This window comes from Periplaneta americana, chromosome 11, assembly GCF_040183065.1.
Source record: "Periplaneta americana isolate PAMFEO1 chromosome 11, P.americana_PAMFEO1_priV1, whole genome shotgun sequence".
Taxonomy (NCBI): Eukaryota; Metazoa; Arthropoda; class Insecta; order Blattodea; family Blattidae; genus Periplaneta; species Periplaneta americana.
The window spans coordinates 85,021,821-85,037,407 of record NC_091127.1 but is presented as its reverse complement, the minus strand read 5'-3'; the positions used below and the strand labels follow the sequence as shown (position 1 = coordinate 85,037,407).

At 35.4% G+C, this 15,587-nt stretch overlaps 1 protein-coding gene across 1 annotated transcript in view; it reads left to right on the top strand.

The window, feature by feature from the left end:
• Window positions 1-15,587, top strand: part of Rpt2 (26S proteasome regulatory subunit Rpt2) — a 42,478-nt gene that overhangs the window by 3,366 nt on the left and 23,525 nt on the right. The window contains exons 3-5 of the mRNA XM_069839727.1: window positions 5,483-5,607; window positions 5,715-5,900; window positions 10,177-10,276. Of these exons, the coding sequence (XP_069695828.1) occupies window positions 5,483-5,607; window positions 5,715-5,900; window positions 10,177-10,276 (411 nt within the window). The remainder of the gene's footprint in view (window positions 1-5,482; window positions 5,608-5,714; window positions 5,901-10,176; window positions 10,277-15,587) is intronic.

The window sequence follows — 15,587 nt, the reverse complement described above, 5'->3', positions numbered from 1 at the left end:
GTTTTGTGGAGGGTACCTAATATTAATTGTCTCTAAAGACAATTGTTTCATTATTTCAGTGTTTACTTCTGATTTCAGTATTTCTTCTGTTAAATTTAGATTATACTCTACGTATATTTAATAGAGTTAAAGAGTTTGGTTTAATTTGTAAGTTTTCTTTTGAATTCGGGATATTTATTTTCTGTTTTAATTCTTGAACCATGGATATGAAACTTCTTTGAGATTTTAATCTACAGAGAGGACTGTATGAATGCCAATGTTTCCTGGTAATCTGATAAGTTTTTCATATTGGATCAGTGCTTTTTCTTCTATTGTCATTTTGATGCTGTTAATATTAGTGAGGAATCTCATAGAATCTATTGGAGTTGTTTTGATTCCACCAGTAATGAGCCTGAGAGCTTGGTTTTGAACATGTTCTATTTTGTTTATGAAAGGTGAAGTAATCAAAATTTCTCCGCAGTACATCAACACTGGCTGTATAAACATTTTGTATGTAGTGTTCAAAATATTTCTAGAGCATCCCCATTTCTTTCCTGCTAGTCTTTTCATAAGGGAGAATCTTTTACGAGTTTTTTCAGAAATATATTTCAAATGGTTACTCCATGTTAATTTACTGTCGAAAATGACTCTAAGATATTTGGATTCATAAGTCCTAGGAAGGTGTTGGCCATTGTATTGGATATTGAATTCTCTTTCTTTTTTACCAAGTGAAAATATTTGGTAGTTACTTTTGCTTGAATTGAGTGTCATCAAATTTGATGTATTCCATTCATGTAGTTGATTTAGACTTTAATTTTGAATTTTGTCTCTATATCTGTCAGATCCAGAAGTCCACAAAACTATATCATATCATATATGCAAATAGTGCTGTTTTCATGTTTGAATCCTCTAATAGGGAGAGTAAGTCATTTATATAAATATTGAATAAAATTGTGCTGAGGACAGTGCCCCGGGGCAGACCTCGATATGTTTGTCTGTAACTAGAAAGTGAGTTATTGAATTTAGTAGCAATGAATCTTTGACTAAGGAATACTGATATCCATGTGAATATATTGCTGGAGTTTTAGTAATAGTTTATTTCTCCAAACAGAATCATATAGTAATTGAAAGTTAATAAATATTGCGGTAATTTCCTAGAAGACGGGCAAAATCCAACATAGTAATTTATCACCTTATCAAACAAAATTCAATTCTCATTGACGTCTTCAACAACAACCACTTCACTTCCAGTATATGACACAGGCTTCAAGACAATCTAAACTTAAAACATGCAGGCAACAAAGAACTAAACCAACAATTTGTCATACAGTCAACTTCGCATAATTAAACCACGTTTTTACACAAAATGATATTCTCTTCGAACATCTTAACGTATAAGGAAAATTCAGTAAATAATTCCTTGAAACCACAGAAAAACAGTTTTCTCGATAATCGACATAATCCTTATTTACCAGCGAAAGAACTATACAAGATCGACAGAAAATTTAATACTCTGTCTATATTCACACATCTTTCACAAATATCATAAACTGACAAACTTTGGATAGCTTTAGCGGTCAGATAGAATATATCCCACAGTAACACCACTCACGTCAACCAAGAACAACTGACAATGTCATTACCCATTCATAATTAACGAAAATTCTGGAACAAATGACAACTATAACCAATCAAATCGAAAGAAAATCACTGCAACACCTAGTATAAAAACCTAGAACATATTAAAGTCACTAAAATCACTAATATTTAACTCTAAAATAAGAAAGTACTTACTACATTCAACCAGGTGCCTGTCTTCATTACCCATTCAAAATTAACGAAAATTCTAGAACAAATGACAACTATAACAAATCAAATCGAAAGAAAATCACTGGGACACCTAGTATAAAAACCTAGAACATATAAAAGTCACTAAAAATCACTAATATTTAACTCTAAAATAGAAAAGTACGTACTACATTCAACCAGGTGCCTGTTTTCTATGAAATTACCAATATTGCCAAGATATCTTCTTTCTTGTTAAAACTGTCTTTTATTTCTTGACCGAGGCATATGACTTGTTTATTAGTAGAGTGTAGTTGTCGAAAGCCAGCTTGTCTTTGTGATAAGAGATTTTGGGATTCTAAATACCAAGTTAATCTGTTGGAGATCATTGACTTCATAGTTTTTGCGATCATGCTTAATAGTGCTATTGGTCGATAACTATGAACATCATGAGCAGGTTTCCCTTTTTTGTGAATTGGTACAAGGATTGCTTTTTTTCCAAGCTGCAGGAATTGAGGTGTTCCATGATAAATTGAAAACGGATAAATGTACAGACTCGGCTTTTTCCCCCACATGTTTAAAAAATTCGGAATGAATGTTGTCGGGGCCAGGAGATTTCTTGGTTTTTAAATTTTGTATAGCTATAGTTAATTCTTTGGAAGTAAAATTTTGATGAAATATTTCAGGTTTTGTGATATTACTAGTAATATTTTTTTTTTATTTTATTTTTATGTCATTCTCTTTTGATAAATTTGTCAGTTTTTTTGGTATTGGGATATCTGTGAGAGTTGGAGTAGTGTTTATTAAATGCATTTGCTATATCTCTACTATTTGTTAGTGTTTTGTTATTATGAATAATAGGTTAGCTAGTATTTTCCTTTGTATTGGAAAGATTCTTCAGAAATGTATATGTTTTAGCGCTATCGGTTCTGTAATTAATATTTTCAATAAATTTATTAAAACTGTTCTTTTTTGCTGTTATGATTGCTTTTTTAAGAAAGGCAGTCTTCTTCCTCCAATCTTGAGTATCTTCTGGTGTTTTGCTATGTTGTGCTTTGATTCTTGCTTTATCTCTATGTTGTTTCAATAAATTCAGGTTTTCTGTCCAGAATGGGGTGTAGTTTTTTGGTTTGCCTCATGGGATGTGGTTTTTTGCAATTTTAAGAATAGATTCACAGAAATATTTGTTAAATCTATCTGAGTTTGTATTTTCCTTTAGTGGTGTGTTGAGCTTGAGGTGTTCGTCTAGTTCTGTTGTAAATAGTTTCCAATCCGGTTTTTTAAAATTCCATGTTGTTTTGTTATTGTAGTGTTCTTTTCTTCGGTTTCAGTGAAGATGGATAGAAGTGATGATGACTCTATGGCCAGATCCAGGGTCTTCAATTATTTTTTTCTTGGTTTCGTGATGGATATCTGATGTTACCAATAATAAGTCTGGATTTGTGTCATAACCAGAATAATGTATAAAAGTAGGGGGATCTTTTTTTCTATAGACAAGTTCTGCGGTTGTAGTATTTAGGAGGTCCATGAACATTTCTCTAGGTTGATTTACATTATTGTAGCCCCAAAGTTGGGAGTTGGCATTAAAGTCACCGATTATGATAGTTTTAGGTTGTATATAAAAAAAAAAGTAGATAAAGAGGATTATTAGGTGGGTTATAGGCACTGTAGATTTTGAAGTGTTCCTGATTTTTCCATACTTCAATTCTTATTAGTTCCAGTTTGTCTTGATTATCCATTTCTTTTATGATTTGGAAATTTATAATTAATTTATTTGATATACCTGCGATAATTCCACTGCTGATCTGTCTACCTTTGGGTAAGAGTTTCATACTAAAACCTCTAAAATCAAAATATTTTAATTGGTCAGCATTAAGGTTTGCTTCTTGAATAATGAAGATATCTACATTATTATCTGAAAGTATATTAGCTAATTCAGTCTTCTTAGCTGATGTTATGCCATCAGCATTCCATTGTAAGATGTTTAGTTGATTCTGTACCATTAAAGTAGTCCCCGCCTGGAGATCTGATTGGGGGACTGTTTTACCTCTGGATAATTTTAATGGTACTCAGTTCATATTGGAGTGGTTAAATGGCAAGTTGTAGCCGATTTAAGTGAAGACCATATTTTAACGTTTTGGTGGCTACTTCACCACACACAACCCCCAGAATGTCTGGAGGACCACGCCTGCTGTTGGTCGACGGGTCTACTAGACCTAGTTGGGAGATCTTGTTGCTTACCAGCTTTCCCTCCTTAAGCCACTGGAGGACGAGTTTAGTGCCATAGCAGGTCAGCACTAGGAACAGAAAAGTAGAAAGGGTAGGAAAGAAAGTGAAATGAACCCCTAGGCCTCGACTGCTCTAATACCATTGGGGTCGAAGAAAGTCTAAGAGTTCAGTTAGAGGACTGGATAGGAAAGGGTAAAGAAGGAATTAGGTATTGAATAGAGGAAAATTATACCAAATTCGGTCATTAACTCATCAAGCTGACCAGTGCTAATTGATGAGTAGATCCCTCCCTTTAGTTTAGCTTGTAAATTATGCTTACTAACAGCTGCACCACGGGAAGGTAGGGATGGGACATTGGGTATTTGTCCAGGTTGGTTCCTTAAAGCCTTCAATGGGAAGGATTAATGGCTCTCCCCTCTGTATTCGACAAATACCCTTTTGCAGCCAAAAGAACTGTTCTGTAGAATTGAAACAGTGCTGGGATAGAGAGGGAAAGAGGTTGAACTACTAACATAATGAAACACGGGCAGGTCAAGTTCTGAAAGTTCTTATTCCCCACCCTCATTAAAGTTGCTGCAGTCCTTCTAGCATCACAATTTTATTGTAGGTTGGGTATGGTTGTGTTAGCTCGGTTGCTGGTACCACTGGAACTCTTGGCGTTGTAATGGCTCACTCACACCTACACGTCATGTCGTGTTGCACTGCACTAATATTTTGTATTAAATCAATGCAATGCAGCACAGTATGGAGCAGCTAAACAAAAGTGAATTGTTTGTTTCTCACCTGCAGTGTTTCCTAGTAGGCTATGTTATTTATTTCCCTCCAGGCATTGTCATGTATAATATTTGTGGCTTCTGCCATAAAGAAATGGATATTTCTCCACCAGATTAATGAATTTTTCACAATCGATTTTAATTCTTAACCTGTAAGAAGCTAATGGGTGTATATATATATACACATATATATACACCCATTAGCTTCTTACAGGTTCAGGTTATGTTAGCTGACTTGTTATTTCAACATTTCAGCCCCATACAGAAAAACCTAAACATCTGTCTAACAACTTCCATCTCTATGTGCTGTTGAAAATTATTCTTCTCGATGAATATTGATTGCCAGCACCGCACCACATCACAGCATATCGCTCCACAGCCTCTCATTTAAATACATTAATATGACGCAGCGTGGTGCATAGGTGTTACTTCTAGTGTAGTAATCATTATTTCTACTGTAAAGATTGCAATTCTTCTGTGTTAGATTAAGTGAGCATAGACTTAGGTTAGCATTATGGTTAATGACCTTTTTCTTGTATGTAGGCCTATGTGCATGATATTCTTCCTTTTCAGCATTCTCTGTAATTCATTCTACATGTCGTAAATATCTGTGACTAATTTTGTGCAAGACAGAGTAAAGTGAAAATCTGTTACTAATAAATAATTGAGATATTTGATACCTAATTTGTGATAATAACGCAATTTGAATTTTGCAGTAACTCCGCACACGAGATGTCGCCTAAAACTACTGAAATTAGAAAGAATCAAAGATTATCTTTTAATGGAAGAGGAGTTTATTCGTAATCAAGAGAGACTTAAACCACAGGAAGAAAAAATTGAGGTAGGCTAATTTGATAAATTCGCATTTATATTGAGCCTTTACACAGAGTAGACAGTGAATGAATAAATCATTATATTTGATTTGTTGAATATTTTGTTATTTTTCAGGAGGAACGATCCAAAGTTGATGATCTGAGAGGCACGCCAATGTCTGTTGGTACTTTGGAGGAGATTATTGATGATAATCATGCAATTGTTTCCACTTCAGTAGGCAGCGAGCATTATGTTAGCATTCTTTCGTTTGTTGACAAGGACCAGTTAGAACCTGGTTGCTCTGTGTTGCTCAATCATAAGGTGAGCTGATATAACACTTTTATTATTTCAGGTTTAAAACTCTCGAGTTTGTTTACTAGTAAGAAATATAACATAGTTGTTTCTCAGATTTTATTCTTTGGTATGAGGCAATATTAAGAAAGTATAAATTCATTGTTTTCCACATTGGATCTCAGGTTCAAATCTTCATATTGCAAATGGAATTTGTAATTGACAGTAAGGGACAATTTTTTTTCATTTCTACTGCCTTTATTCAGTCATTTACCAATTTACTATCAACTAGTGGAAGTATATGTGAGTCATTCTTGGTGGTGCAGTGGTTATAATGCTTACTGTTGATCTGAGCTTCACAAATTCAAGATTGATGAGAGCGATTACAATCCTGCACCTGAATTTCATCGAAAGAGAAACAAAAAAGACAGTCCCTTTTGGATTTATAGCACATGATACGATGTTTATTGTTACACAATATACATCTTCGTAACAATGGACTGTTATATTTTTGTATTCCGGTCACATCGTAACTATATTAACCTAATCATCTAGTTTTATTTATATTCATAGCTTAGAAATATTACCATTAAGTTATCTACCTTACCCTAGTAACTGCCTTAACTTATTTTCTATTTATCATTATCTATAACTACCCACCTATCTCACTTCAATAGCCATTCTAATATTACAGTCACATATTGAATAAATGCACACTGAGTTTTCCTACTTTTCCTGTCACGTCTCTTTGCCCTTTCATTCATATCGGTTCATCCTAAGATCTAGGCCTACATGTTTTCCTGACATAATTCAAGATCATAAAGTTTCCCATTCACTTTCAGCCTATTCTTATACATCCTGGCAAAATGATCTTTATTCCTTGTTGTCTTCAGGAATGGAAGAAATAATCTTTTCCTATTTCTTATTTTGTAATTAAAAATCACATACGGTACCAATCTAATTTTTGTTCTTTTTAGGTTCATCTGATTATTCATAATTATTTCCTTCGTATTCATTCATATTTGTAAATCTTGTTCCTTTTCCTACTCTGTATGCTACTTGAATGTGTCCTCCACTGACGTCTAATTTGAATAGTTCCCAACATACGTTGTTCACTGACTCATAAGTTTCCATTCCATATTCACACCCCACTTCTTTTATGCTGAAAATTATCAGGTTCTTTTTCCTCTTTTCATCTTTAAAATATTTTATTTTAGTCTTTATTTGATTATTTTCACAAAGTAGTTCTTCAATCTTCTTGTTTGCTTTTAAGCTGTCATTCTTCATGTGGCTTTTGTAAAACTTAAGACTTTTGCTTCAGCAATTTTATTTCCTGAGATAATATGTTCCATTCTTCTCTAATTAATTCCGAGATCATTTCCATTTTTAATGTTCAATACTGCACCATTGTACTCATCACTTAATCTATAGGCCATTACCCTCTCTACACTTCTTTCTATCTGCTGGAGCTCCATTCACATGCGTCCATATTGTTGGTAACTGAGATTTATAGCACTGAAAGGAACCCTGTATTTGAGTAAGAATGTTCCAGTGACCATTTGTTGTCAAAGTTTCCTGCGTCGCCAACAATGACTTGGTGTATTTGATAGTGTAGTGGTCTAATGTTTACTTATTGTATGCATGAAATTCTTATGTTGTCCAATCACGAAATTCAACATGGCCATATCATCAGAATAATTCATTGGTTTACATACAGAAGTCTGATTGCTTAATACATTGGTTCCCAACTGGTGTGTCGCGCATCCCCATGGAGTGTGTCGCGAAATTTGGAATGAAAGATAAATGTTATGTCAGCCATTTTTTTTTATTTACAATGCAGTCTTTGACATGGTACATTTTATTTTGAGACAGACTTCACCAATGAAACGTGAACACCTGCAACAATGCTCAGTTTGATTTTTCTGCCTAGCAATAATTCGAATGAAAGTGAACACCTGCAACAATGCTCAGTTTGATTTTTCTGCCTAGCAATAATTCGAATGAAAGTGAACACCTGCAACAATGCTCAGTTTGATTTTTCTGCCTAGCAATAATTCGAATGAAAGTGAACACCTGCAACAATGCTTAGCAATTCGTTTACTCTTCCCACTTAGTAAAAAAGAGAGTTTAGAATCGTCAGAACATATTGGTCAGTTTCAGTATATAGGGTAAGCAGGTGATAGTGCGACTATTTTATTAAAAGTGCTTTATTTAGATTTTATCGTGGTCAAATTTTTAATTCGAAAAAGATAATCTGAATCAAGATCTGAGACAGATGACAGCCGTGCTAATTCAAAGAATGTGAGCGAAAATTCCCTACAAAAACGTAGGCCTATTGCGTTTCGTAAGTATAAAGTGATGAATACTTCTATAGTCCCGTCGCTCTAATTTCCGGCAGCCAATCACGTTGCAGGTTGGCTACATTTAAACGTGTGCGTCTTGTGATTCGCTGATGAAGATGTAAAGCATTTCCTAAGGCTGGATAAATACTTAAAATATAATCGCCCGGCATTTTGGATCTTTCGTTGGCGGTCGCAGAAAGAGGACGTTATCTGCCACTTAATTATTTGCTGAATTACAGTGCGTTTGATTTATTATCATAGGAGCTATGACATGATAATGTTTAATGGTGTGGCAAATAGATCCCTCGTCTGGTATCTCGGCAACAAAAGAACAAAAATGGCGAACGATACTACCTACCTAGACTTTATAGAGCCTTGACTTCCTAAGACGTAAGCAAAGAGGAGGAGTCACGCTGGGAATAACAAGTCTCCACTATAGTATGGTTTTACGTGGCATGGAGATGAATAAATAATAAACAAAATCCCAAGTGTCTCATATGCAGAAATGTTTTATCAAATCAGTCGACGATGCCAAATAAACTAAGAAAAAACATTTAGCAAGTAATCATTCTCATGTAGCTTTCTAGGGGTAAATCAGTGATGCAAGTAGTAGAGCTTCAAGACGAGCTTCTTATTATTTATTTATTTTTTTTTTTTGAGGACGAAAAGCCAGAGTATGCTAAACTTTCGGAAGATAATTTTTGGTGTACGGAACTAGCATATCTTGCTGAAATTTTCGAGAGACTGAACTCTAAATACAAACATGCAACACAAAACAGAAAATATTATTTCAGCCATAAACAAAATTCAAGGATTTTGCAAAAAAACTGAAATTTTAGGAGTCTTTGCTTATAGCAGGCAAATTATAGCTCTTTTCTTTAGTTGAGAGTTTTGAAAATCGACTTGCTGAAATGAAAAAGAATGCCTGAAGAAGATAATAGCAGAACACCTAAATGCGTTATAAAGTTCTGGCACTTTTTATTGCATTTTTCATCATGGTACCCAAATATGTGTGAAAAACTATGTTTTTAATATACTAATTTTTCTTTAAATTCCACTTACACATTGAAAGACTTAGTTGGAAGAAACGGAGGTTAAAAACGACAAAATTCCCATGCAGTGAACAGTAATTATCTCTCCGTCCACTATAAAATATTCTTCACAGAGTTCCACAATCTTTTTCTCCAGAATAAAAGCACTGGTTGTTATTATTATGTTATTATTAATAAAAACAAATAAGTGTGCCACGATATTGTAGGCGTTCAGTAAAGTGTGCCATCAGTCAAAAAAGGTTGGGAAATCACTGGCTTAATATACTGCATGTTCAGTTCAAAGTGTGTCATGGTCGCTGTATGCTGTCATGTGGCTAGCCGTTGAGCCTAGAAAATTCAATCTTCCTACACTTCCACAGAGGCATATTATGTATGTACCAGAGAAGTTGCCTAGCAAGTATGGCATTCATTCTGAAGAGTGCTTACCGATACGTACGGTAACACCTGTAGTGGCAGGAATGTGAACTGTTTGGAAACACGTACTGAGGTGAGTTTTTTTCTTACTGTCGGGATATGTGGAGAGGGTTAGGACGATTACTTATGTATTTGTTGACATAAACGTCGATGGTCAACATGGACACGGAGCATTTGATTTATATTGTGGAATGTTGCCGTACGCAACGATGATAACAAATACCCTGCGTATGACTTGCTTGCGCAAAACACAGTTCGAAAGAGGTTATGGTAGCACACAGACTTTACAGACCGCCATCTGTTGCTACGACGTTCAAGTTATACAGTTCTCAAGTTCAGATTGAACACCTTGATTAATAGGCAACTTCTCTGACATAAAAGCTGAAACTCGCTTCAAATTGCTGACTCACAACAGTGACGTCATGACACACTTTGAAATGAACACCCAGTATAATAATGTATTCAGTATGGCATAGTACATCTAACTTCTTTATTTAGGTGCATGCAGTGGTCGGGGTTTTATCGGATGATACAGATCCTATGGTCACTGTAATGAAGTTGGAGAAAGCTCCTCAAGAGACATATGCTGATATTGGAGGTAAGGATGATATATTATATTGTTCCCACGTTTCAGTTAAATCATAAGAGGCATCTACTTTAAAATGTAACATCTATTTTTCGTGTTTCGTTAGAACAGAAGTTGTACAAGGAACACTTCACATAAACATTTTTCAAACTTGTGTTAGTGTCTGAAGCCAGAACTGACAGTGTGTTCTTGTATAGCAGAAGGTGACCTTGTTGGCTTATCCAATTTATCGAACCTGACCTTGTCATTGTAAGATTAATTCACATTAGGTTCATTACTTCGTTATTCATTTTTAAGTTTTATAATTGAGTGAAGTATGTAGTTTTTCTTCTTGATGCTTTAGTAAACTAATTGATTTTCATGTTTCTGAAAACTGAGAGGTCTCATATGTTATAGTCAAATAGAATCTTTTACTAAATTATGCATATAATTCATCAACTTTTTACTTCATATAATTATTGCAGCAATTAAGTATTACAGTATATGATCTGCAGTATGTATGTTTAGTCAACAGTTCGAAGACTGGTTGGAACCTCATAAGTGACACCACTAAGCAGGGATGTATTTCAGGTGGTGCCAGAGTACTAGTTTTCGAGACCAGGTAGCGCCAGGGCACTTTTATGATTTCCATATTTTCGTCATATTTTGCATTTGTCAAAAGTAATATTTTATTCATATTTAAACATTTCCATAATGAGGTCTGCTCTGCAGACCTAATAATCTCTGTGTCTAGATTAGAACCCATGTATTTTTGTCTCACATTCCATAAATATTCCTGCGAAAATAATGATGATAATGATAATGAAGGCAATGATGGCGAAGACAACTATTACCAGTACTATGTAAATCCCAGAGCCAGGGCACTTTCTTGTTGTAAGTATTTAAAATCAAGTTATTGTGATTGAAGAAAATGAGTGTTTATAGATGTTTCCAACACCTTGAATTACAAACTTATAAATTACTTGGTGTCTTCATGAAGTAACAGCAGCTGTAGTATGAAAAGGGTGTTTAAAGAGTTTAAGGGCTTCCCTTTGTTCAGTTATTGGCTTTTTGTACAGAGCTTTCACTTTGAGTCCGGGCTGAGAGAGCAAGTTGAGTTGCAGTCAGTTGATGTCATACATCTCAAGGCCACTTTATGCGCATATATGTCTCTCAGTTTAGTTCAGTAATTGCTTTCGTCATATAGTGTGATAGGTCCCTTAAAGGTCAAGACATGTCATTACTTTTAGTGTTCTTTCAAATGTAATTACAGTTTGTGTGCATTAAGTTAAATTGTTAGACCATTGAAATGCCTGCTGAAAAATTCATGCTGGAATAAAGAATTTTTATGTATGACACATTTCAAAACCGACTCATGTCGAGATGCCTGTAGGCAATTTAGAGATTCTCTGGCATTCCAGTCTCAGGTAGAGAAACAGATAAATTAATTATTCTTAAATTTTAAAGGAAATGGGATCTCCAAAAGCTATAATTCGTGAACAAAACAAAATGTTCTAATGGAACAAAAACTCGAAGAAATGGTGCATCATTAAAATGTTCTCTAAAGAAAATCTCTGCATCATGTTTCACAGAATGTAGGTGTTGCAAACACCTCAGTCCATAGAACTACCAAACTTTCAAGACTGATAAAAAGAAAAGCACAAGATTGCATTGTCAAAATTAAACCTTAGTATCCAAACACTAGGTAACAAAATTAAAGCCAAATTAGAGATGGAAATACTCCATAAAGCCAATCAGAAAGCACATAGTAAGAAATGGGCAGAAATATTAAACACTGGAAATCAAATAACAAGAAACCCAAAAAAGAAGCCATGGCAAACTTCCAGTTGAATACAGAACTTGCCTTGCAGCACACCTTGGTAGGATAGGAATCTACAACAGAGAAGAGTGCACATTGTGCAAATCACCAGGATCATCTATTGGATAAGAACATCTCCAATGTACCGAACTCTACAAAGAGATGCAACAAACCAAAAATCTGAGTGCTCCCTACTGGAAAGCAAGAAACAAAATGGGTTAAATGATCCCAAACCATTGAAATCAACATCTTACAGAGTGCCTGTAATTCAAGAATTGTGGCCACATGGTATTGTAATTTGAGTTAATTTCTGTAATTGGGTTTTACACAACATTGAGTGACATACATAAAAAGTGGTAATTGAGGACCGTTTTTCTAAACTTGCTAACTGCAAAATTTGCAAAATTGAGATTTTGGTGGATTCGTTAACATAAAGCAGGCCTCTACACAATGTTAAAGTTATCTTAGTAAAATTGAATTATTTCTCTTAATTATAGTGTGTCAAAGTGTGATGGTTGCACCTATAACCTACTTGTCTTCATTCAGTTTTTTGTCTCTCCTGTAAAATTTAGTTTTTTCAGTTAGCAAGTTTTGCAAAAACAGTCCTCAATTGCTCTTTTCTCTCAATTCTGGAGAAAGTTCTCCCATTTATATATATATATATATATATATATATATATACTACTGGGTTCAAAAAGTTCCCGGAATTTTACTACCATTTTTCGTATTAATATATAACAAGGGATATTATACATTTGTTTTGTTGGTAACATTCATGATGTCATTTCCTTAAAGTTTGTTGATAATGGCGATTGTTGGTTTTGAGTTTTAGGCAATTGTTTATCATAGTGTTTTGTTTGTTCGTCGCATTTTGTAATTATGTCCACAGAGCAACGTACAAACATCAAGTTCTGTGTTTTGTTACACAAAACTCCTGCAGAGACATTAAGATTGTTGGAAGAAGCATATGGCGAAGCAGCAATGAAAAAAACTCAAGTGTATGCCTGGCATAAACGCTTTTCTGGTGGCCGCGATAGCATCAAAGATGACGTACGCAGCGGCCGTTCAACAACTGCAACAAATGAAGTAATCGCTCAGCGTGTGCATAATGTTGTGAGGGACGACCGACGTAAAACCATAAAAGAGATAGCAGCAGAGGTCGGAATATCAGTCGGAAGTGTACACAATGTTCTTCACAAGCATCTCAACATGCATTATGTGTCTCAGAAGTTAGTTCCGAAAATGTTGTCGGCAGAACAGAAAGAAACAAGAATGACTCTTGCTGGGGACATGATCAGTATGGCTGATGAAGATGGTGATTTCTTAAACAAAATTATTGCTGGTGATGAAACTTGGTGCCACTTGTACGACCCAGTCCCTAAACGACAGTCATCTAAGTGGAAATCGAAAACATCTCCTCGGAAGCAAAAATTTCCTAGGGACACTTCCAAAGGCAAAGTTATGTTGGAAGTTTTCTTCGACTCTCAGGGTCTCATCCACCATGAGTTCATTCCAGAAGGTCGTACTGTAACGAAAGAATTGTACGTAGAAATCCTCCGTCGCCTCCGGGACACAGTGAGAAGGAAACGTCCAGAAAAGTGGGTAGAAAACAACTGATTCCTTATGCATGACAATGCACCTGCTCATCGCCCAATTATTGTAAAGAATTTTCTTGCCAGGCACAACATAACTGCTTTGGATCACCCACCATACTCTCCTGATCTCTCACCCCCTGATTACTTTCTGTTTCCCCGTCTGAAAAGTCATCTGAAAGGACGGAGATTCAATGCTGAAGAGGTTATCGCAAACGCGACGAGAGCACTAAGACGGGTTTCACAAAATGGCTTCCAGGCCTGCTTCCAGGAACTCTACACGCGTTGGCAAAAGCGTGTTGTTCCGGAAGGCAACTATTTTGAAGGGAATGCTGTAGAATAGTGTTTAAGGTACGTTGTTTCTATGATACTAGCAAATTCCGGGAACTTTTTGAACCTAGTATGTATATATATATAAAAAGCTTGCCCACTCTGTGAGCAATATTCCCCTCCAAGAGAACTTTCTCAACGTGTTCTGCCAGAGAGTAATTTCTTTGACTTTGGTATACACAAACAAGAGCAAAAAGAGAAACTGCTCGTAATTTGTGAAGTTACCTCAGTAGGTGACTCCAATTTAGTTTAGTATTTTAAGTGTGATGGACGACTACAATGCTTTTGATGACCCAAGAAAAGTTTATAAACTCTCAGAGAGTCTGCATTATTTGATTATATTGACCTTTACAGAGTTTAGAAGGAAAATGTCACTTGACAAGAACATCACTTTCTCGGGAATCTAATGAAACTAGAAGTAGAGCTTTATTTAGGAAAGAAAATAAACAAATTTTCTTACGTTACTTCAATGATCCTAGTTTCCAGATCGAAGTAGCAAGGTATCAGTGTGACTCTAGCCATTCTGTCATCCACTGTTGTTGTGTAACGGTTAACATGTCTGACCATGAAACAAGCGGGCAAGGTTCAAATCTGGTTGGGACAAGTTACCTGGTTGAGGTTTTCCCTCAACCAATTGAAGCAGAATTGTTGGGTAACTATTGACATTGGGCCACTATCATAATTACCCTTCTCCTCTTTCCTCATCATCTCCTTTTCTTTCCTGTATTTTAGGCTTGCTCTGATAGAAGCCACTCTATCTCGTACAATTACAAAGTTATGGCTGCAGTAATAAGGAAGGCTCATCTATGGGTCATATTTCCTTCAACTGTCAACACAATTTAAACTGCTAAAGCTAAATAGCAAGAACGGTATAAGGACTCTTGATTGCACACACATGTTGATTTAAAAAAAAAACATTTATAGAGACTACTATATTACAAGGAAAGGAGCATCAAGACATAATGTGCAGACTACAGACTGGGAGAAAGTTACACAACGCAGAACTGCACACATTGTATTCTTCACCTGACATAATTAGGATCATTAAATTCAGATGTTTGAAATGGGCAGGGCATGTAGCACGTATGAGTGAATCCAGAAATGCATATAGAATGCAATTGGAAGACCAGAGAGATAAAAAACCTTTGGGGAGACAGAGATGTAATGGGAGGATAATTTTAAAATGGATTTGAGGGAGATGGGATATGATATAAGAGACTGGATTAATCTTACTCAGGATAGGGACCGATGGCAGGCTTATGTGAGGGCGGCAATGAACCTCCAGGTTCTTTAAAAACCATTTGTAAGTAAACAGCCCTGGAGGTATCCATATGCTGGTATCTTATACAGATTACATACTGTATGTCCTAGACACAATTAGAGTTGATGCTTGTGAATTTCTATGGAATATTTTTGTGTAATGTGTAATTCAGTTTATTTTATTATAAAATGTCCCCCCCCCCCCCGGAAATATTGGGTTGGTTCACAAGTTCGTAGCATTTTTGTTGCTATGGTAGCTGTGTCACTTTGATACTATTAAATGAATGAAAGTACAGAAAAATTCTACGAATTTATGCTCCAATCCAATATTATAATTATTCTC